Source organism: Salmo trutta, chromosome 25 (assembly GCF_901001165.1).
Source record: "Salmo trutta chromosome 25, fSalTru1.1, whole genome shotgun sequence".
Classification (NCBI taxonomy): domain Eukaryota; kingdom Metazoa; phylum Chordata; class Actinopteri; order Salmoniformes; family Salmonidae; genus Salmo; species Salmo trutta.
In genome coordinates, this window is record NC_042981.1 from 32,392,600 (window position 1) to 32,416,248 (window position 23,649).

The 23,649-nt window shown below is 42.0% G+C and overlaps 1 protein-coding gene and 1 long non-coding RNA gene across 3 annotated transcripts; both read right to left on the bottom strand.

Annotated features, from left to right (window-relative positions):
• Positions 1 to 92: 92 nt before the first annotated feature.
• On the bottom strand, positions 93 to 23,348 carry LOC115162433 (serine/arginine repetitive matrix protein 1). 2 transcript variants are annotated; one of them, XM_029713734.1, is made up of 17 exons: positions 23,216 to 23,348; positions 21,454 to 21,543; positions 20,857 to 20,979; positions 18,606 to 18,776; positions 12,414 to 12,508; positions 12,076 to 12,315; positions 11,637 to 11,951; positions 11,281 to 11,525; positions 3,905 to 3,985; positions 3,719 to 3,787; positions 3,399 to 3,540; positions 3,189 to 3,269; positions 3,026 to 3,070; positions 2,606 to 2,836; positions 1,767 to 1,953; positions 1,316 to 1,501; positions 93 to 1,062 (listed from the first exon to the last, which is right to left on the bottom strand). In XM_029713734.1, the coding sequence occupies exons 1-17, from the start codon at positions 23,234 to 23,236 to the stop codon at positions 952 to 954; spliced, it is 2,433 nt and encodes an 810-aa protein (XP_029569594.1). In that variant the 5' UTR covers positions 23,237 to 23,348; the 3' UTR covers positions 93 to 951. The 2 variants fall into 2 exon arrangements, with proteins under 2 accessions (XP_029569594.1, XP_029569592.1); XM_029713732.1 differs by having other exon boundaries at positions 2,606 to 3,070.
• On the bottom strand, positions 15,234 to 18,148 carry LOC115162434 (uncharacterized). Its single transcript, XR_003869551.1, has 2 exons — positions 17,352 to 18,148; positions 15,234 to 15,893 (listed from the first exon to the last, which is right to left on the bottom strand). It is a non-coding gene; the product is annotated as an uncharacterized LOC115162434 (long non-coding RNA).
• Positions 23,349 to 23,649: the final 301 nt, after the last annotated feature.

The window sequence follows — 23,649 nt, forward strand, 5'->3', positions numbered from 1 at the left end:
GGCTTTATATCTAAGAGATTTCTTTTAAGTGGCCAACCCTGTTTTCTGGGACAGGCCTTTAACCGTGAATTTAGAATATACAACATAATCACTTTAGAGTTTTAATATAAAATCTTTTAATTCTGAAAGGATGACAAGAGCAGGAGTTTAAATACAAGTCAAATAGCAGTCCCACAAAAATGAATAGCTCAAAGCAAAAGAGTGGACCAGTGTGAACTCAAAGTATGACTGCATATCAACCCATGTGGGAAATCAAACCCCGGCTCGCTCTGGTGAGGTCAGAATCCTCATGAAAAATCTAGTTCTTTTTAAACTTGTGTAGACTTTTTCAAAGCCAGAATTTTCTGGAAGGCCAAACACCTCTATTACATGACAAAAGAGGGAAAAGGACTGTTTGGATTCATTCCCCATTTTAGAGAGCAAACAGCATAGCAATACCATACAATGCCTGCTGACAAAAGGGCAAAGTGACAGCTTTGATCTGTGTATTTGCTTTTGTTTACAGTCCATTTCATGCACATCAGAGCAGAGACACGCTAGCTGCACATGCAACCCTAAATTCCCAAAGTCAAATCTTTTGCATGTCGTAGTATGAGAAACTTGTACAATGCAAGCTTCATAATTAAACCGTTCCCATCCCTGATCTTATCTTGAAAATTAAGGGGTCCAACAAAGATAGTTTTACAGTTTGGATATAAGCAATAACACACTTTGGGTAAAATATTAGAAAATAATATTAATTGGGAGATCTCGCGTGACATATCAAGCTCTTGATAAAAAATATATTTCAATAGATTACCAAACCCGTAAAAAGAAAACAAAAACTAAAGAATAAACAATTTGTACATTCTAAAGCTGAACAAGGTTAACGAAAAATTCTAAACAAAGGGAATGGAAAATTAGGAAAGGAGAAAAAGGGAGGAGAAAGAGGGAGGGGAGTGACCGGGCTTCTCAGGACAGTGGAGGGGACAGCTTTCCAGCTTTCCTCATGGAACGCAGTGCCTTCTCTCTCAGGTGCTTCTCCAGGTCGTCCAGACACTCTTCTACTTCACTGTCTGATTCCTTAAGGAAAGGTAGCATTAATTATATCATATTTCGGTTACGTTGCAAGGTAGGTGGTATGATGCTGCAGCATGCTTCATCATAGTAATAGAATAAAGGAATACATTAGCTGAGTCAACAAGTCAATTTCTACAACCTTGTCTGACTTTGTTAATCTTGAATGAAATGCTTAGATGCAATGCTTAGGTGCAAGGCGCAGATGATATGTGAAGCATGCTAAAACCCCTCAGTAAATCAGAAGAGTAGACTTCACCTTTTTTGGGTTGGAGTCTGCATCCCCCTCCATCCCCTGGTTCTCCTGGTCATCCCCAGCAGCAACCGGCACATCACACTTCTCCTTCTTGTGTTTCTTGTGTTTCTTGTGCTTCTTCTCCTTCTTGTGTTTCTTTTCCTTCTTCTTCTTCTTGTTTTTCTTTCCTCCAGGCTCGGTGTCAGAATTCTGAGATGGGGATTACAAAGCAATACCACGAGTGACTAAGTATTTCATTGGCATTTAGTGAGCTGGGCCAAGCACAGTGCATGATGACCTTCATTGTTTAAACCTCTTCACAGTCTTCCAACAAGTTATGGTATTGGTGCCCAGAAACACACACACCAGCTTTCACACACAGGAGAACTCCCCTCTATCTAGGCAATTATTTGAGTCAAACAAAATGTTTAATCTCACGTCGTACTATTAACAGACAGCAGCTTTAAAAACTCACCTTGTTTGGAGAAGGGCTGCCAGAGCCGCTGCTGGCCTTTTTAGCCGGGGGTGCAGGTGGGGATCCACTCGCTGAGCGGCCTGGAGAGGGGGAGCCTGAAGCTGGCCGCTTCAGGGCTCCTGGTTTAGGGGAACCAGACGGTGACATTGATGACACTCTCCTCATCGGCTGGGGGCTCTGAGAGGCTCTGATAAGGAGAAACCGGAGAGAAAATGTGTGATTTCTGGAGCGTACACTGAATGTACAAAACATTAGGAACAACTGCGCTTTCCATGACAAACTGACCAGGTGAAAGCTATGATCCCTTTTTGATGTCACTTGTTAAATCCACTTAAAATAAATCAGTGTAGATGAAGGGGAGGAGACAAGTTAAAGCATTTTTAAGCCTCAAGACATTTGAGACATGAATTGTATGTGTGTGCCATTGATGGTAACTGAGCAAGACAAACTACCTAAGTGCCTTTGAACGGGGTATGGTGGGTGTGAGGTGCACCAGTTTTGAGTGTGTCAAGAACTTCAACGCTGCTGGGTTTTTCATGCTCAACAGTTTCACGTGTGTATCAAGAATGGTCCATGAACCAAAGGACATCCAGCCAACTTGACAACTATGGAAAAGCATTGGAGTCAACATGGGCCAGCATCCCTGTGGAACGCTTTCGACACCTTGTAGAGTCCATGCCCCAATGAATTGAGGCTGTTGAGGACAAAAGGGGGTGCAGCTCAATACCAGAAAGGTGTTCATAATGTTTTGTACACTCAGCGTACATCTAAAAATAGTGGTGGGAGTTGTTGTGCAGCAGAAGCTATTGCGTTAATAAGACCAATTAGAGGCTGCTTACCTCTGGTTCTTGCGGGGCTCTGGTGTCCGGGACACCCTGCGGATTGCCCTGTTGCCGTGTGAGGGGGACACCTGGCGCCTCTGGCCAGGTGGAGAGGTGTCAAAGCGCCCCTGAGGACTGGCTCGGCCACGGTTGGCAGGGGAAGGGGACAGGCGGTTACTGTGAGCAGGAGGGGGGGAGCGAGTGTCCCGGCCTGGTCGGTTGGATGGGAGCATGGGGCTTCTCCTGTGTCTGGGGGGAGAGGTGGATGAGGGAGGTGTGCGTCTCTTTTGGGGAGGGGGACTCCTGCGCTTAGGGGACCTTGAGGGACGGCGCTTGGGCACCGGGGATAGGCGTTTGGGAGAGGGAGACCCTGATAGCCTTCTTTTCTGTGGGCCCAGGGGAGTGGGGCTGTATCGGCGCTGGATGGGGGGAGAGTACCTTCTTGGGGAGGGCGAGCGTCTGCGAGGTGGTGGAGAGGGAGACCTGGGGAAACAGAGGACATGAGACAAGTTATTCTTTGAATCTCAGGTGTGGTGCACTGAATTCTGGAGAATTCTCAGTAATGAGGGAACCTAAAACAAGAAGGCGTTAAGTCTTTTACCTGCGCCTAGGAGGAGGAGAGGGAGATCTGCGACGTCTTGGGGGAGATCTGCGTCCTCCGGGGGAAGGAGAGCGCCTTTTTCTGTAGAGGGAAAACAAAGACTTACACGAGGAATGCATGTGGGACAGACAGTGTGTGTGTCTTGTTGGTATAGGAAAAACGTCCAAAATCTATAATCATGACTGCATGAGAGAACTGTCCGTAGCTGACCTGGGGGAGCCGTCCCGGTGTCGTCTCCTGGGGGAGGAGGGCGAGTGACTACGCCGCCTCCTGACATCCCCGTTCCTCGCCACTGGCCCCCCGCCCGGCCTCTTGGACCCCTCACCCTCTGATGATGATGATGATCCAGCCTCTGTTACCAATCCGAAAGAAAACAGCACACGTCATTTCCCAGTAGCAACATGTGGATGTTTCAAAGGGGGGGAAAAAGGGAACAGCTTCAAGACCCACAAGACGAGGGTGCAAGACGAGACGGACACAGTGGAAAAAAAAAAGAAAAAAGGGGAACACAAAATAAAAACGCTTGTAACCTGAAGACGTTTCCCGATTCTGCCTGCGATACTGACGTCGCTGCTGCACAGAATCGGCTGTAGCCCCCTCTGAAACGCAAAGCAGTGAGTCTCCATTCAGAGCTACAGAAAACCGCTAAAAACACAAACATCCACCCACGGTGCATCACACCAAACCGAGACACAGGCACTAGAAGGCAAACACACCTGACTCTGATGCCTCAGACTGCCTGGGTTTCGGAACAGGAGACGGTGAATCGTTCCTCGTTCCTGGTTTCTTCTTTGAACCTGAAAATCAAAACTGTTTTAGTTGCCAGAATCTTTCCAGCAAGAACACTCATTCACAAATACAAACGCTTGTATAACACTAGTAGTAGGAGTGACGCATCATGCTTGAAGAGGATGCTTGCTGCAGCCTGAAAAGAGGTTTATGATTCAGCAGTTTCCATTAGTCAAGGCCTGCCAGTAAGGCCTCAAACTGTCCCACTTCTATAACCAGGCCTGCCTAGAAATAAAGTTATCCAGGGATTTGAGATGAAGTAATGTAAACAGTTTCCAGGTCACTGATTGTATAGACATAAATCCTTCCGCTAAAAGAGCATCCAGGAATGGTTATGTGTATCACACTCCCACTAACTGATCATGTGACAAGACAGTCAATATGAGGTGAGGGAGTCCCATGTTTGAAAGGTGAGGAAGTTGTATAGGGCTGAGTTCATTACAGACCATCGTTGATACAGTCCCAAAATGTTTTTTGCATGTCTGCAGTCAAGATAGACTTAAAAAAAATTATATTTAAAAAAAGTGTCACCGGCCACATCATCATGTTAATGCAATGTCAATATCTTGAAAACTTGACTGCTGACATGCACAACACTGGGACTGTATCAACAGTGGACTAATGAAATAAAGACTAAGACAGTTTCTGGGTGGCTATTCTGTTTAAAGCTGCACTATGCAGAAATCGCACCGTCATTTCCTGGTTGCTAAAATTTGAATAGTTCGCCAAATTTCAGTTTGTGTGACAAAACAAGCACGTATAGTGTAGAGAATTATTGAACCATCTAAACTGCTGTAAAATATATTTTCCATAAACAAAAAAAAGCATTTTCAGCTGGTGTACAAAACTGAAAGTAAAGACTCAAACTTTACAGAGAAATGGCGCACATAGAACATGTGCGCCATTTAGACTTGCTTTCAATGAGAATGACATAGCTATAACCAGTGGAGTAATTTACTTAAGTCATTTTTGGGGGTATCTGTACTTTACATTTTTCACAACTAACTTCACCACATTCCAAAAGAAATGTACGTTTTACTACATACATTTCCCTGACACCCAAAAGTACTCATTACATATTGAATGCTTAGCAAGACAGGAAAATGGTCCAATTCACACACACTTATCAAGAGAACACGTGGTCATCCCTACTGCCTCTGATCTGGTGGACACAAACACAAATGCATCTTTTGTAAATAATGTCGTGTGTGAGTGTGCCCCTGGCAATCTGTACATTTTAAAAACGAGACAATTATTTATACTTTTGATACTTAAGTATATTTAAAACCAAAAACTTTTAGATTTACTCAAGTAGTATTTTACTGGGTTACTTTTACTTGAATCATTTTCTATTAAGGTATCTATATCTTTACTCAAGTATGACAAATAGGTACTTTTTCCCCCACTGGCTATAACTCACATTTCTATGTGAATTTGGTCTGGTCACCAAAAGTCACATATTGCAGATTTAATACACATTAGGGCCATGATCAAAGAGACGGAGGCATACGGTGCCTTTCTTAAGGTATTAAAAAAAAAACTTTACTTTTTCCAAATGCTGTGCTGCAGACAATTTAAAATTGATTAAAATGTAGACACTGATCTATGAACAACCCATTATGTCAAGTATTCAATCCCTTTGTTATGGCAAGCCTAATGTTCATGAGTAAAAATGTGCTTAACAAAACGCATAATAAGTTACATGGACTCATTACATGTTCAATAACCGGTTAACATTATTTTTGAATGACTACCCAATCTCTGTATCCTACACATCCCTCAATCAAGTAGTGAATTTCAAGCACAGACTCAAACAAAGACCTGGGAGGTTTTTCAATGCCTTGCAAAGGGCACCGAGTGGTAGATGTGTAAAAATAAAAAAGCAGAATATCCCGTTGAGCATGGTGAAGTTATTAATTAGGCTTTGGGTGGTGTAGCAACACACCTAGTCATTACAAATATATACAGCTGTCCTTCCTAACTCAGTTGCCGGAGAGGAAGGAAACTGCTCAGGGATTTCACCATTTTTAAACAGTTACAGTTTAATGGCTGTGATCTGAAGATGGATGAACAACATTGTAGTTACTCCACAATACTAACCTAAAATGACAAAGTGAAAAGGAGAAAGCCTGTACATAATAGAAATATTCCAAAACATGCATCCTGTTTGCAACAAGGCACTTAACCTGTTGGGGCTAGGGGGCAGTATTTACACGGCCGGATAAAAAACGTACCCGATTTAATCTGGTTACTAATCCCACACAGTAACTAGAATATGCATATACTTATTATATACGGATAGAAAACACCCTAAAGTTTCTAAAACTGTTTGAATGGTGTCTGTGTATAACAGAACTCATTTGGCAGGCAAAAACCTGAGAGATTCCTTTACAGGAAGTGGCCTGTCTGACCATTTATTTGCTTTATTTGACATCTCTTCCAAAAACGGAGGATCTCTGCTGTTACGTGACACTTCCCACGTCTCCAATGGGCTCTCAGAGCCCGGGAAAAACCTGAATGACGTAATTCAAAGCCCTGGCTGAAACACACGAGAGCTTTTGCTAAGTGGTCTATCAGCAGACAAAAGACTTAAGCGCGTGACCTGCCCGCCCCCACCTTTCTGTTTTTCCCTCTATTTACAGACAGGCAGATTCCCGGTCGGAATATTATCGCTTTTCTACGAGATAAATTGCATAAAAATTTATTTTAAACAGCGGTTGACATGCTTCGAAGTACGGTAATGGAATATTTAGAATTTTTTTGTCACGTTATGCGCCATGCGCACGACCATGATTTACCATTCGGATAGTGTCTAGAACGCACTAACAAAACGTCGCTGATGGAACATGACGACGGATTATTTGGGACCAAACCTACATTTGTTATTGAAGTAGAAGTCCTGGGAGTGCATTCTGACGAAGAACAGGAAAGGTAAGACCATTTTTCTTATAGGAAATATGATTTTGATGAAGGCTAAACTTGCCGGGTGTCTAAATAGCTAGCCCGTGATGGCTGGGCTATGTACTTAGAATATTGCAAAATGTGCTTCATCCGAAAAGCTATTTTAAAATCGGACATATCGAGTGCATAGAGGAGTTCTGTATCTATAATTCTTAAAATAATTGTTATGCTTTTTGTGAACGTTTATCGTGAGTAATTTAGTAAATTGTTAGTAAATTCCCCGGAAGTTTGCGGGGGGTATGCTTTTTCTGAACGTCACATGCTAATGTAAAAAGCTGTTTTTTGATATAAATATGAACTTGATTGAACAGACATGCATGTATTGTATAACATAATGTCCTAGGTGTGTCATCTGATGAAGATCATCAAAGGTTAGTGCTGCATGTAGCTGTGGTTTGGGTTTTTGTGACATATGTTAGCTTGAAAAATGGGTGTCTGATTATTTCTGGCTGGGTACTCTGCTGACATAATCTAATGTTTTGCTTTCGTTGTAAAGCCTTTTTGAAATCGGACAGTGTGGTTAGATTAACGAGATTCTTGTCTTTAAATAGCTGTAAAATAGTCATATGTTTGAAATGCTATTACTTCAATTTCTCAAAGGTTTTGAAAATCGCGCCACAGGATTCAACTGGCTGTTACGTAGCCCAGAGGTTAAGTAATACTGCAAAAAAATGTGGCGTTATGTTTGGGGCAAATCTAACACATCACTGAGTACCACTTCATATTTTCAAGCATGGTGGTGGCTGCATTATGTCAGGGTATGCTTATTAAATCAGCAATAACTATTTTTAAGGGTTTCAAAAACAGAACACAGCTATACGCAGAGGCAAAATCCTAGAATAGAAACAGTTTGTCTGCTTTCTAACAGACACTGCGAGACAAATTCACCTTTCAGCAGAACAATAACCTAAACCACATGCCCAAATCGACACTGGAGTTGATTATCAAGACATTGAAAGTTCCTGAGCGGCAAAGTTATAGTTCGGACTTAAAAAAAAAAAAAAAAAAAAAAAAAAAAAATCAGCTTGAAAATCTATGGCAAAGACTTGAAAACGGCTGTCTAGCAAAGATAATCAACTTGACAGAGCTTGAAAAATTTACAAAATGAATTAGAAAATATTGTACAATCCAGGTGTGCAAAGTTCTGAGACTTAGCCAAAAAGACTCTGCTTTAATCGCTGCCAAATGTGTTTATACAAAGTATGGACTCAGGGGTGTGATATCTGTATTATAATTTAATAATTTGCTAAAAACATGTTTTCACTTAGTCACTATGGGTTATTGTGTGTAGACGGGTGAAAAACATTTAAATCTATTTAGAATTCAGGCTATAACAAAATGTGGAATAAGTCATGGGGTATGAATACTTTCTGCAGGCACTGTAGCTACATTTACACTGAAAAAAAAAAAAACAGAACACGCAACAATTTCAAAGACTTGAAGTTAGTTCATAAGTAAATCTGTCTAAATAAACTCAGCAAAAAAAGACATGTCCCTTTTTCAGGACAGTCTTTCAAAGATAATTCGTAAAAATCCAAATAACTTCACAGATCTTCATTGTAAAGGGGTTAAACACCATTTCCCATGCTTGTTCAATGAACCATTAGCAATTAATGAACATTAATTTGTGGAACGGTCGTTAAGACGCTAACAGCTTACAGACGGTAGGCAAATAAGGGGACAGTTATGAAAACGTAGGACACTAAAGAGGCCTTTCTACTAACACTGAAAAACACCAAAAGAAAGACGCCCAGCGTCTGTGCTCAGCTGTGTGAATATGCCTTAGGCATGCTGCAAGGAGGCATGAGAACTGCAGATGTGGCCAGGGCAATAAATTGCAATGTCTGTACTGTGAGACGCCTAAGAAAGTGCTACAGGGAGACAGGACGGACAGCTGATCGTCCTCGCAGTGGCAGACCATGTGTAACACTTGCACAGGATCGGTACATCCGAACATCACACCTGCGGTACAGGATGGCAACAACTGCCTGAGTTACACCAGGAACGCACAATCCCTCCATCAGTGCTCAGACTGTCCGCAATAGGCTGAGAGAGGCTGGACTGAGGACTTGCAGGTCCTCACCAGACATCACCGGCAACAACGTCGCCTATGGTAACAAACCCACCGTCGCTGGACCAGATGGGACTGGCAAAAAGAGCTCTTCACTGACTAGTCGCGGTTTTGTCTCACCAGGGGTGATGGTCAGATTTGTGTTTATGGTCAAAGGAATGAGCGTTACACAGAGGCCTGTACTCTGGAGTGGGACCGTTTTGCAGGTGGAGGGTCTGTCGTGGTGTGTCACAGCATCATCGGACTGAGCTTGTTGTCATTGCAGGGAATCTCAACGCTGTGCGTTACAGGGAAGACATCCTCCTCCCTTATGTGGTACCCTTCCTTCCCGCAGGCTCATCCTGATATGACCCTCCAGCATGACAATGCCTCCAGCCATACTGCTCGTTTTGTTCGTGATTTCCTACAAGACAGGAATGTCAGTGTTCTGCCATGTCCAGCGAAGAGCCCAGATCTCAATCCCATTGAGCACATCTGGGACCTGTTGGATCGGAGGGTGAGGCTAGGGCCATTCCCCCCCAGAAATGTCCGGGAACTAGCAGGTGCCTTGGTGGAAGAGTGGGGTAACATCTCACAGCAATAACTGCCAAAGCTGGTGCAGTCCATGAGGAGGAGATGCACTGCAGTACTTAATGCAGCTGGTGGCCACACCAGATACTGACTGTTACTTTTGATTTTGACCCTCCTTTGTTCAGGGACACATTATTCCATTTCTGTTAGTCACATGTCTGTGGAACTTGTTCAGTTTATGTCTCAGTTGTTGAATCTTGTTATGGTCATACAAATATTTACACATGTTAAGTTTGCTGAAAATAAACACATTTGACAGTGAGAAGACCTTTCTTTTTTTGCTGGGTTTAAATTAATTAGGCCCTAATCTATGGATTTCACATGACTGAGAATTCAGATATGCATACCTTAAAAAGACCACCATTTGCTTTATGCAGTGCAACATCTCCTTCGCATAGAGTAGATCATGCTGTTAATTGTGTCCAGTTAAATGCTGTCCCACTGCTCTTCAATGGCTGTGCCAAGTTGCTGGATATTGGCGGAACTGGAACATGCTGTCGTACACGTCAATCCAGAGCATCCCAAACATGCTCAATGGGTGACATGTCTGGTGAGTATACAGGCCATGAAAGAACTGGGAGATGAATATAATAATGCCATTTAGCAGACGCTTTTATCCATAACACCTTACAGTCATGCATGCATACGTTTTACGTATGGGTGGTTCCAGGAATTGTGTACAGACACTTGCGACATGAGGCCGTGCATTATTTTGCTGAAACATGAGGTGATGGCGGTGGATGAATAGCACGATAATGGGCCTCAGGATCTCGTCACGGGTATCTCTGTGCATTCAAATTGCCATCGATAAAGAGCAACTGTTCTTTACCCGTAGCTTATGCCTGCCCATACCATAACCCCACCATGGGGCACTCTGTTGACAATGTTGACATTAGCAAACCACTAGCCTCGGCAAAGCCATACACGCTGTCTGCCATTTGTCCTTGTACAGGTGAAACCAGGATTCATCCATGAAGAGCACACTTCTCCAGCGTGCCAGTGGCCATCGAAGGTGAGCATTTGCCCACTGAAGTCAGTTACGACGCTGAACTGTAGTCAGTTCAAGACCCTGGTGAGGACGACAATTATGCAGATGAGCTTCCGTGAGACGTTTTGACAGTTTGTGCAGAAATTCTTTGGTTGTGCAAAGCCATAGTTTCATCAGCTGGTCTCAGACAATCCAGCATGTGAAGAAAGCGAATGTGGAGGTCCTAGGCTGGCGTGGTTACGTGGGCTGCAGTTGTGAGGACGTACTGCTAAATTCTCTAAAACAACATTGGAGGTGGCTTATGGTAGAGAAATTAACATTAAATTCTATAGCAACAACTCTGGTGGAGATTGTGTCAGTCAGCATGCCAATTGCAGGCTCCCTCTAAACTTGAGACATCTGTGGCATTGTGTAATGTGACAAACCTGCACATTGAAGTGTGGCCTTTTATTGTGTAATGACCATGCTGTTTAATCATCTTCCTGATATGCCACAGCTGTCAGGTGGATGGATTATCTTGGCAAAGGAGAAATGCTCACTAACAGGGATGTAAACTAATTTGTACACAACATTTTCAATAAGCTTTTTGTGCATATGGAAAAATTCTGGTATCTTTTATTCCAGCCCATGAAACATGGGACCAACAACTTCATATGTTGCAATTATAATTTAGTTCATTATGGAATGGAGAAAAGTAAGTAGAGCTAACATACCAGCTGATCTGGATGGGGAGGCTGAGGCCCGGCCCTTTCTGGCCCGCGGGGAGGCAGAGCGTTGTGTCTTCCCAGAGGGACTGCCATTGGGGGCTCTTCTCCTGGAGGGGCTGAGGGAGGGGTCAGCTGCATGGCCGCGGGGCTGTTTCCTGGGTGGTGTGGTTGACGTTCTCTTCATTGCCTTCTTATGAGGTGAATGAGACGTGGAGCTGCTCCCAGAGGATGATGGGGAGCGAGAGCGCCGTCTATGGGAGACAAACAGAACAAATCAACCACAACTGCTGTTTGGTAAGGTAATTTCGAAAGGCTGTTAATGACAGCTTCAGTGACAAGCACTTCTGCGGCCCTCCACTCGCCTGCGGACAGGGGAGCGACTGCGCCTGTGTCTGGGGCCTGGGGGGCCACGTCTGGGGGGGCTCCTACGACGAGGGGACAACCGTCTCCTGGGGCTCGGCCTCCGCCGGGGGGAGTAAGATCTGGAGCGTGATCTGGGTCGTCTGCGGGAGCGGGAATGGGAGCGAGAGCGGTGGTGGGGCCTTTCTCTCCTGCTGTCCTTCTCCCTTTCCCTGGGCTTGGGCCTCTCCTTTTTAGGAGCCTTATCTGGGGAGGGTTCTTTGACCTCTGTGACTGAGTCAGGTACCACAACCACAGTGTCCGGCTTCACCACATCACTGGAAAATTAGAACATACTACAAATTAGATTACATTTTGATGTCAAGAATGGAATCAACAATCCGGACAAATCCCATCCCTGCATATTTCCAGATACAGTCGGTGCCCAAACCTTTCCCTTACCTGGTGGAGGAGGCCTCCTGAATGACTGGCTCAGGTATGGTGCTCTCTGAGGTGTCTGGCTCAGGCTGGGGCTCCTCAGTGCTCTGGGGCAGGGTAACACTGACCAGGGTGACAGCTGGGGCTGGTGGTGGAGGGGAGCTGCTGGGACTAGGCTTACGCCTCGGGGAGCGGGAGTGACTGCGCTTCCTCTCCCTCTTCACTGGAGATCGTCGCCGTGGAGACTGTGACCTTGACTTCCTCCTGTACCACAACAACAGAAGAGCCAATGCCATATGAACTATCTTTTACATTTTGATTGAGGTTGACTTTCAAGTGCTTTTATTTAATGCGATTCTCACCTTCTGGGGCTCTCCCTTTCTCTGTTTTCTTTGTTTTCCTTTTCCTTCTTCTCATCATCAATCTTCTTCAGAGAGGCGAGCTTCTCTTGCTCAATCTGCAACAGACAACAGCATGCGAGGCCAAAGCAGTAAAACACTGTACAAATTAGGGCTGCACGATTAAATAGTATTCGATTCAAAATTGCAATATTGACATGTGCAACATTATCTCGCATGAAGCTGAGATTCTTTGATACAACAAAAACTAGACTATGGTGCCTCCTCCAATGAGATGCACTAGACTCCGTTTACGATTTACACGGAGAGGATGCTGACCAATCACAAGCGTCCCCTTAACCTGTTTGGTATAGGGGGCAGTATTGAGAATTTTGGAAAAAATATGTTCCCATTTTTAACTGCCTCCTACACCAACTCAGAAGCTAGAATATGCATATTATTGTTCAGGTTTGGATAGAAAACACTCTGAATTTTCTAAAACTGTTTGAATGGTGTCTGTGAGTATAACAGAACTCCTATGGCAGGCAAAAACCTGACAAGGCTTCAAGCAGGAAGTACCCTGTCTGACAAGGAGTCGTGCGTCTTACCTCTTTTTATTGAAAAGTAAGGATCTTAGCTGTAACGTGACAATTCCCAGGGCTCCAATAGGCTCTCAGAGCCCGCGAAATAACTGAAGGTTTACGAGGGAACCTCAGGTTGAAACATATTATCGCCTTTTGTAAGTGGATGCTCGGAGGACCTTTCAATGATGCGCGTGCATGAGTCGCTTCTGAGGATAAATTTTATTCGGCTGTTTAGGCTCAATGCATACTCCCGGTCGGAATATTATCACTTCTCTACGACATAAATGGCATAAAAATTGGTTTTAAACAGCGGTTGACATGCTTCGAAGTACGGTAATGGAATATTTAGACATTTTTGACAAGCCAACGCGCCATGCGCGGGACCGTGAGGAAGCATTCTGATAGTGTCTAGAACTCACGAACAAAACGTCGCTGTTTGGATATAACGATGGATTATTTGGGACCAAACCAACATTTGTTATTGAAGTAGAAGTCCTGGCAGTGTATTCTGATGAAGAACAAGCAAGGTAAGAACATTTTTCTTATAGGAAATGTGATTTTGGTGGAGGCTGAACTGGGTGGGTATCTAAATAGCTAGCCCTGTAATGCCGGGCTATGTACTTAGATTATTGCAAAATGTGCTTCATCCGAAAAGCTATTTTAAAATCGGACATATCGAGTGCATAGAGGGGTAATGTATCTATAATTCTTAAAATAATTGTTATGCTTTTTGTGAACGTTTATCGTGAGTAATTTAGCAAACTGTTAGTAAATTCACCGGAAGTTTGCGGTGGTTATGCTTTTTCTGAACGTCACATGCTAATGTAAAAAGCTGGTTTTTGATATAAATATGAACTTGATTGAACAGACATGCATGTATTGTATAACACAATGTCCTAGGTGTGTCATCTGATGAAGATTATAAAAGGTTAGTGCTGCATTTAGCTGTGGTTTGGGTTTATGTGACATGATATGCTAGCTTGAAAAATGGGTGTCAGATTTTTTCTGGCTGGGTACTCTGCTGACATAATCTAATGTTTTGCTTTTGTTGTAAAGCCTTTTTGAAATCGGACAGTGGGGTTAGATTAACGAGATTCTTGTCTTTAAATAGCTGTGAAATAGTCATATGTTTGAGAAATTGAAGTTATAGCATTTCTAACGATTCAAAAATCGCGCCACTGGATTGAAGTGGCTGTTACGTAGGTGGGACGAAATCGTCCCACCTACCCCAGAGAGATTAAAGCGCGCAGTTAGATGCTGGTGAGGAGAAAGGGCTTCTCTCCAAAGTGTGTTGGAAACATGAGTGCTGCTAGTGCTAACGAAAAGAAAACATCCCCGTAGACCAGGGTTTTTGTTAGGAAAATTTGGCGACCGGCAAGATTTTAACTTACCGGACAGCCATGTGCATTGCGTGTCTAAAGCATTAGGGCATCCACCCACGGTGCTTAAAAGCATATTTAGATTATTGTAATTCATGTTAACCGAATAGAAATTATCCTGTAAAGTGGTAATAAAATAAAGTAGAACGATGTCACCATAACAGGTTTTAATTGAAAAGCAAAACATAGCAGGGATGAAGACGCAACAGCTATCATTAATGAATATAAAAAATAATTTAGCCTAGAAGAACAAGTCACCTACAGTAAACACAAACTCAAAATATATTTATATAATATAATTTGCGAGTGACCTGTCCTATAGGCTATTTGTATGAAAATGTTATTAAATAAAACAGCTGTTTTCAAATACAATCTAGGCCTCTTAATTTAATTCAGCCTAGGTATGAATGTTTAAATTGGCCTAATAAAATAAAAACATGGCTGTCTACGAATATCAGGGCCGGCCGGTCATGGCTAGAAGAGATCCAACATTTGTCTAATTAACTTCAGACTTGACTTTTCGTAGCAGGTTAGCTGAATGTAGCAGGTTAGGAGAATTAGGTTACGGTTGGGTTTAGCTAAAATGCAAAAGAAATCTACCTTTTGCCATTATTTTGACAAAGATGGATCTCGTCTAGCCATGACCGGGCCGGCCCGCCTCACTACTGCTGCGATTCAGCTCCACAGCAGTGGAAAGAGGACACTCGAGGCAGCCACAAACTGAAGAAACTAGAAAACTGATGTTGGACAAGCAAATTCCATAACAAATGTTAATTTACATAAGGCTGAAACAAGGCCCACGCCATGCATTTATAAAAGTACTCATTTCGAAAGCTGAAATTTTCTCTCTTAGTTCTACTGGATGACGTTAACAAATGTTATGTTTATTGTAATTTGAACTATCGTGGGGGTCATGGCTCGTGTTGTGTGTGATATACGTGGCTTATTGACAACTCTGTTTCCGACTATAGGCAGTTGGCTGCCTAGTGATTGCAACTCCGATGTGAATAGTTGGCAACCATGTTTCATTTCCAAGTGCAACTGAATGATACATGATACACATCATTACTCTGTCAATCCATTACAAATCTTCATACTATACACGACAAAGGCAGCATGTGTTGATTTTGCCTAGGGCAGCAGCAGAACTTCTCGGACCAGGCCTGACAAACACTTACTTCTTGAGGACGTCTGTACTGTTTTGGAGAAAGAATCCCCTCTAGGCGGGCACACCGGAAACAGAGATAATCAACACAATCTTTGCCAATTTTTCAGGGTACACTTAGCTGAAGTCCCTCATGAAAACCTTGCGTCTTTTGCGTGAGTAATAATAGAAACACACAAATTTCCAAGCAGCTTGAGGATTTATTAGCCTCAAGTATATCTGCCTTTGAAGTTGGAGCACATCGACTGGCATTTCCATCAATAAAAAGCCTTATTTTGCAATGGATTTTTTCTTTCTCCCAGACAATTTGGCCAGAAACAATTTTTTATTTATTTATTATTTTAAATAGGCCATAGGCTGGCCTTAACCAGTTAACCTGTTAGGGTATAGGGGGCAGTATTGAGAATTTTTGAAAAAATATGTGCCCATTTTTAACTGCCTATTACACCAACTCAGAAGCTAGAATATGCATATTATTGTTCAGGTTTGGATAGAAAACACCCTAAAGTTTCAAAAACTGTTTGAATGGGGTCTTTGAGTATAACAGAACTCATTTGGCAGGCAAAACCCTGAGACAGATTCTGACAGGAAGTGGATACCTGATGTGTTGAATTGACTTTAAGCCTATACCATTGAAAAACAAAGGGAAGGAGGAATATTTTGGCACTTCCTATTGCTTCCACAAGATGTCCCCAGCCTTTACAAAGTGTTTTGAGTGTTCTACAGTGAGATCTGACTGAAGAAGAGCGTTGGAACGGCGATGGCCCATTAGACACCTGGCGCGCAATTTGATGGTGGGTACTCTCATTCCGAAACGTTTTAAAAGAGAACCCAATGGTCCGCCTTGAATTTTATTCATGTTCTGGTTAAAAAAGGCCCTAATGATTTATGCGATACAACGTTTGACATGTTTGAACGAACGAAAATATATTTTTTCCGTTCTTGAAGTGAAGTGAAGTCCGGCTGGCTTAGATCATGTGCTACAACACGGAGGTTTTTGGACATAAATGATGAGCTTTTTTGAACAAAACTACATTCGTTATGGACCTGGGATTCTTTGGAAGTGACATCTGATTAAGAGAATCAAAGGTAATGGATTATTTACATAGTATTTTCGATTTTAGATCTCTCCAACATGGCGGTTAGTCTGTATCGCAATGCGTATTTTTCTGGTGCAGTGCTCAGATTATTGCAAAGTGTGATTTCCCAGTAAGGTTAATTTTAAATCTGGCAAGTCCATTGCGTTCAAGAGATGTAAATCTATAATTCTTTGAATGACAATATAATATTTTACCAATGTTTTCTAATATTAATTAATTATTTTGTTGTCATGACTTGACTGCCGGTATTGGAGGGAAACGATTTCCTGAACATCAACGCCATAGTAAAACGCTGTTTTTAGATATAAATATGAACTTGATAGAACTAAAAATGCATGCATTGTCTAACATAATGTCCTAGGAGTGTCATCTGATGGAGATTGTAAAAGGTTAGTGCATAATTTTAGCTGATTTTATGGTTTTGGTGACGCCTGTCTTTGAATCGACAATACACTACACACAGCTATTGTCAATGTACTCTCCTAACATAACCTAACTTTATGCTTTCCCCGTAAATAACCTAACTTTATGCTTTCCCCGTAAAACCTTTTTGAAATCGGAAACGTGGTTAGATTAAGAAGATGTTTATCTTTCAAAGGCTGTAAGTTAGTTGTATGTTTGAGAAATTTGACATTTATTTGGTTTCAAATTTGCCGCTCTTGAAATGCACCTGCTGTTGATAGCGTGCCACCCGTGGCGCACCCTAACGTCCCACATAGCCCCAAGAAGTTAACGGAAACCATGCCGCAGCCACATATGTGATAGAAATCACTGAGGCTCTCAGACAAAGACATGATTCCGATTTACAGTCAGCAAAGACTGCTTCAAAATGACTAACAAGCTAGACAGGAGATACAAGATTCCATCTCGCACATATTTCTCCCAAGTCTCCATCCCAACACTGTATAACAAAATGAATAAGTTGAAACAGAGCGCACACATGATTATTATGTGACTACAGCAGACCTTTGGTAGTAGAACAACCGACCCCCTAGATTTGTTTGACAGTACACTTTATTGATGAGGAGTTTCAACTTAAAAGGTCTTTGCTTGAAAACATCAGGCTACATCCCATAGATCACACAGGACAAAACATTGCTCTGGGGTTGCGAGAAGCTTTAGCTGCCTGAATGAGGAGCAGCAAGTGTGCACAACGATAATGGTGCACACACATTGTCAAGGCCATCGCATTGAATGACAACCAGACTCCAATGTTTTGGACACAGCCAATTGCAATCGGTAGGCTATATGTTAAGGCACTTGGACTTATAATTTCAATTAAAATAATGATTAATCCTACTTATACATAATTACACAATCATAAGCTTCCTTACAATTCAATATGCAGCCTATGGCTGCCTGTATAAATAATTAACTTAGGTTATTTAAGTTCATTATTTATTTAACGGTAAAATAGGAACTCATGTTAATTAATTAATAAGTGTTGCGCTTATAGCACACTATTTTGAGGCTCATGTTAAAAATGTTAATATGTACACTACCGTTCAAAAGTTTGGGGTCACTTAGAAATTCTTGTTTTTGAAAGAAAAGCACATTTTTTGACCAATAAAATATCAAATTGATCAGAAATACAGTGTAGACATTGTTAATGTTCTAAATGACTATTGTAGCTGGAAACGGCAGACTTTTAATGGAATATCTACATAGGTGTACATTATCAGGAACCGCCACTCCTTATGATAATAGATAGGATCATTACACCTAAGTACAATGTTGGAAAATATTTGTCTCATTTAGTTTTGTGTTTAGTTAGCACAGTATGTATTCATTCATATGATCTCATTTTAGAAGTAATGTTCTCTACCCCGACACTTGTTTTAACCATGTTAACCATGAATGAAGTATCACAAGTGTTAGAAAATGCCAATATCTTGCAAAAAATGATCACGTGTCCAAATCGTTCAGCCCTAGTACAAATACACGTGCCTGACAAGGTTGTGATTGTGAGATTGTGTCTGGTTGCCTACCTGTCTCTGTTTGATCTCCTCTTTCTTCTGCTCTAGGAAGGCGGAGGGGATACCGGCGATGTTGTCCTGAGCGCTGAGCAGCAGAGGCCACAGGTCCCTCATGAACTCTCTGGCATTCTTCCCATTCAGGAAGCCCGTCAGGTTGATCTGCATCATCTTACTGTCCGGGTGCTGCAACACACACACCAAGGGGGAGAGAAAGACAACACACCAATTTAACATGGAGGGAGAACTCACAAGAGTGAAAGGAGGGGGGGGGGGGGGCTCGTTCAGGCGACTGCCCCCCCTTTGTTTCCTCACTAAGCTACACCTGCCTGCTAAATAATAGCAGCCATCTTCATAACAAAACAATAGCTACAGTATGAACCCTGTGCCCCAACACAGACTGCTTCATTGCAACAAACTTTGTTCTGTTGACTTGAGGCTGTGATAAAATTGTGCAATTCAAATCTTTATCGCCACCCCATTAGTTAGGTAATTGAAACCTGAAACTGAGAATAGCTGAGGGGAGACAAAACTAGATCATCCATGTATAAGCACCCCCACTGCATGCATTAAGGCAGAGTTACCCTTAAAATATTCTGAAAAATAAATCCCCCATCCATCACTAACATTTTCATCAATTATGATAGAAAATAACAGACCAGATATCTTTCCCTGCCAGTCTTCCCACTAGTTTCCCTGCCCTGTTGTTCTCGGTCTCCCCAGTCTACTCTGAGAGATGAACAGATATCCACAAAACAGAGTGCATCAAAACCCAACACTGCGAGTACAGTCCCGGTGTCCTCAGCGTGTCCCGCAGGATCAGTAGGTATGGAGCGCCCGAGTCTCCTGCAGAAAGAGACGCTCCCTTGGCTTGCTTCCGACTCCCTAGTGCTTGAGACTCAACCACCTTGAGTTTATTGTTATATCATTTATCTAAATTGCAAGAGACGAACAAGCAATAATGAGTGCACAAGACATTTGAAAGGGGTTTTATTTCAACATGTAGGTCAAGAATTAAAGTTAGATACCCCTTTAGCTCACTAACAATGACGATTAAGGACTTTTCTTATCATTACTGTGCTGTTAAAGCATTTAGCTTAAAAAGCCCACCCCCAAAAGATAACAGCACAGAAACGAAATCAAACCGGTAAGAGGTAGCTGAATGCATTTACCCTCCCAGTATTAGGCTAGGTTCACTAAAACAGAGAGTAAGAGAACTTACAGGATTCCAGCAACACCTTTGTATGAATATAAAGCATCCTAGGGTTGTTGGGAGTCATTTGTTCATTAAAAAAAACAGTTGTGGATTAACTAGAAGGCTATCAATACCCTTGAACATTTCCTTTTTCTATGTCTGGGGTTTCATCCAGTTAATTATATGTAATTTCCCCTTGAAGTCGTGTTTTATAGGCCAAATGCTAGTTAAGCAGGGGGAAAAAGGTGGTAGAATGCACAAGTATAATTTAACCATGCGATTAGATTTCCCAACTTGAGGGCAATTTCAAGGAGGGGCAATGAAATGTAACAAACTGGAAGGAAAACTTGGACATCTAGTGCACTGATTTATTTATGCAGAACAGGGTCCATGTGCATCGTAGTATTCAAAAATCACTTAGTGGGCTAGGTAATAATGTTTAAAGCACCGTTTTGCCACAGCCCAGATTGAAGATACTACGGATGTAATTTTAATATAGGCTATTGATTCTCAATTAGTTTAACAGTTCAACTGTATTCTCAGTAAAAAAAAAAAAAAAATCACCATCCAAAGACAGGCTAGAGGAGATAAAGAAAAACTAGCGGTGCGATTCAAAAGTATATGGAGAAAATGGCATGGCATTGTCCAAGTGTTTCTATCACTAGCATGTTGATCCCTGAACATAACTCACCTCAAACCACACACTGCATCAGGGAGAGTTGGGCTCAGTGACACTTTGGGCTCAGCAGAGAGCTAATAAGGTGTTGGTGCTATACTTCTGATGCAAGGTATAACATCCATATTGGTTCAGGCCTTTTGAATCATAAATCACATCATCATTAGAAAACTGTGGCACAAAGGCACTTTGTCACATATCACAGCAAAAACTTTGGGTCATTCAAATGATGTATATTGGACACCGGTGGTCGCTCTTTCCCCCATCTGCATTTATATTGTGTCTTATCAATACACTTTATTAAAATCAACCTATCTTTGCCTTGTATTAAGTTAATATAAATTACATCTGATGCACATACAAGAACAGGGAGGAATTGGAGTCAATAGTATTACCTTTTCTTCCAGCTGGTTAAATATAAATTCTATGACGACGTCATCCTCGAACCCCAGGATCTCCGTCACTCGCTGAGTGATCCAAGGTTTGACGACCTCCAGGTTCACCTTGGTCATATCCACCTAGGGGAGGAAGAATCAGGAAGAAGTTCAAACACATTCCAAACATCAACCCATTGCACACTTAAAGGGATATGTAGAGATTTTGGCAATGAGGCCCTTTATCTACTTCTCCGGAGTCAGATGAACTTGTGGATACCATTTTTGTGTCTCAGAGTCTAGTACGAAGTAAGTTTGAGGTAGTTTCATGAGCCAATGCTAACTAGCAATAGTGCAATGACTGGAAGTCTATGGATATCTGTTAGCATGGATACCCATAGACTTCCAGTCATTGCGCCAGCGCTATTTAGCAACTTCATTCAAACTGCACGCAGACTTAAAAATGGCATCCACCAGTTCATCTGAATCTGGGGAAGTAGGTAAACAGCATCCCTTTAAACCAAATTAAGCAATATAGAAGTTGTGGCTATTACCATTTTACTTGTGGGGGCATTTCAATTCAATTAAAAGATGTGCTTTGATGAGTGTTGTTTATACCTTCTTTTCCAGACATTCTGCAAATTTCAGTTGCTTTAGAAGTTTCTTCTGCTTGTTGCTGAAGCGATTGTCCTGTTCTGCACTTGTGCCCTGTAAGAAACAAGCACAAAACATCTGTATCAATCATTACAATAAATGTTTATTCTTGTCCATTCCGCAGACACTTAGCTGAGGAACGCTAAACTCTGTTTTCTTATATCGAGGCAGAGTAGAGTATTGATAACTGGTCGCGCGCTTTGCTAGCAACAACATTGCGCTACATGTACATGCACAGAAATAATTCTATATCAAACTGATTATGGCAGTAGGCAGATTATGCAAGTCACGTAAACATACTTTGCTCATCTTAAATTGGCGTACGGTCAAAATCGAAGTAAGCATACACCAATTTAAACTGGTTTTCTGAACACTCAAAATATTAGGACATGTAAAACACCATAAAATCAGCGCTCCAGCGGTGTATTTGATCTGTGCATGTGCCCAGCACCAGCTGCACAAGTTTAGGGAGCAGAAAAATGGATGACTCTTATAAAGTTTGTATGTGGAGACTATTTCTATGTCCAAACTCAATCATATATACTTCCCAAAAATAACCTGGTCGCTGTGGTATAACATTTATTTTGATTGGGAATTTTCTGCATTTAACAGTGTGTCATCAGGTAGCTTGATTTCAGAAGTGTCCATGTAAAGAGGATTGTTAGGGAATCCGTTCTTCTTGTAAAGTATGGTAACGTAAAAAAATATATATATTACATTAATCTGACTATCCACAATAATCGCATTATTGTGTGCATGTAACCGTACTCATTGAGTCACCATCGTCAACAGGCTTTCCTGTATCTGTTTGTCCTGTACAACTGTGGTCCATAAGCGGGGTTCTGAAATTCATAATTTTAATATAAACTTTTATTTAATACAACGGACTTTTTCCTAATTTGTGTTAAATTAGGGAAAAGTCGGTAATTGTATTTTAGAAACGTTTTATTAAAAGTATGACTTTCACCATCGCGCGGAAGGACAGCAGTTGCACTAGACAAACATTTACAGGTAAGCGTTTTCAGAATTGACATTCTTACAATTATCTACCGATGGTGACTCGATGTTTTTTGCAGTAACGTTAAATCGCGCCACCAGCAACACTCAATTCCGCCTCGATGTAAGAGAACGTCAGCTAATGTTAGCTACGTCACAACATAGTTAAACATAGCGTTAGATAGCCGACTTTAGAAACAATGTGACACATATACATGTAAATTATGTTGAAATTAAGTCCCTAATATGATCACTTATTATGGAGAATAAACGTCAGTTTGTTGCTAGCTAACGTTAGTGTTAATCTCGATGTGCCATAAGGCCCGAGTACGAGTACTGTAACATGCTCAGCCCGACTAACGTTACAGTAGTATGGCTAGAATTATACAAACCCATTTTGCAACCAAGTCTTATACTAGGTAACACATTATTCTAGTTATCACCCTTAACTACATCAGTAATGACAATCATTTGAAAATGGGAACACAACATACGCACAATTTATCAGCTAGCTTCAATCCAACATATCTATAGCTAAGCTAGTTAGCCAACAGTTAGCTGGATAACTTGCTAGCTAATGCAGCCGCCATCTTTACATTAGCTCCTCATTGCAGCGGAATGGCGCACGAGCTCGTCCGTCTACAATGGCACATACTTTGAAATACAAACGAATATATAATACATTTGGAACACCATTTAACGAGTAATATTACAACTTTAAATATCTTACGCGGAAGAACCCCGCGTCCATGTTATAAGTTGAGAAAGATGTAAAAGTGGGTGTTGTCGGAGTCTGGAGAAAGACGTGCTCACAGTGTTGTCCACGACCTGCTAACAAAACCCCAAGATACAGCGCGCGACAGGACTCCTCCTTCTCAACAGAACGGAAGCAGCGATGACGAGAACAACAGGTTCTTCTACACTTTTTCTGAAAGACGCTAGTCAGATTCTCATAACGATTAATGTGATAGAATCCCTTTCCAATGCATCTGGTCTGCATCACAGTGCTAGAGGCGTCACTACAGACCTGGGTTCGATCCCCGGCTATATCACAACCGGCCGTGATCGGGAGTCCCATAGGGTGGCGCACAATTTGCCCAACGTCGTCCGGGTTAGGGGAGGGTTTGGCCGGGATAGGCCGTCATTGTAAATAAGAATTTGTTC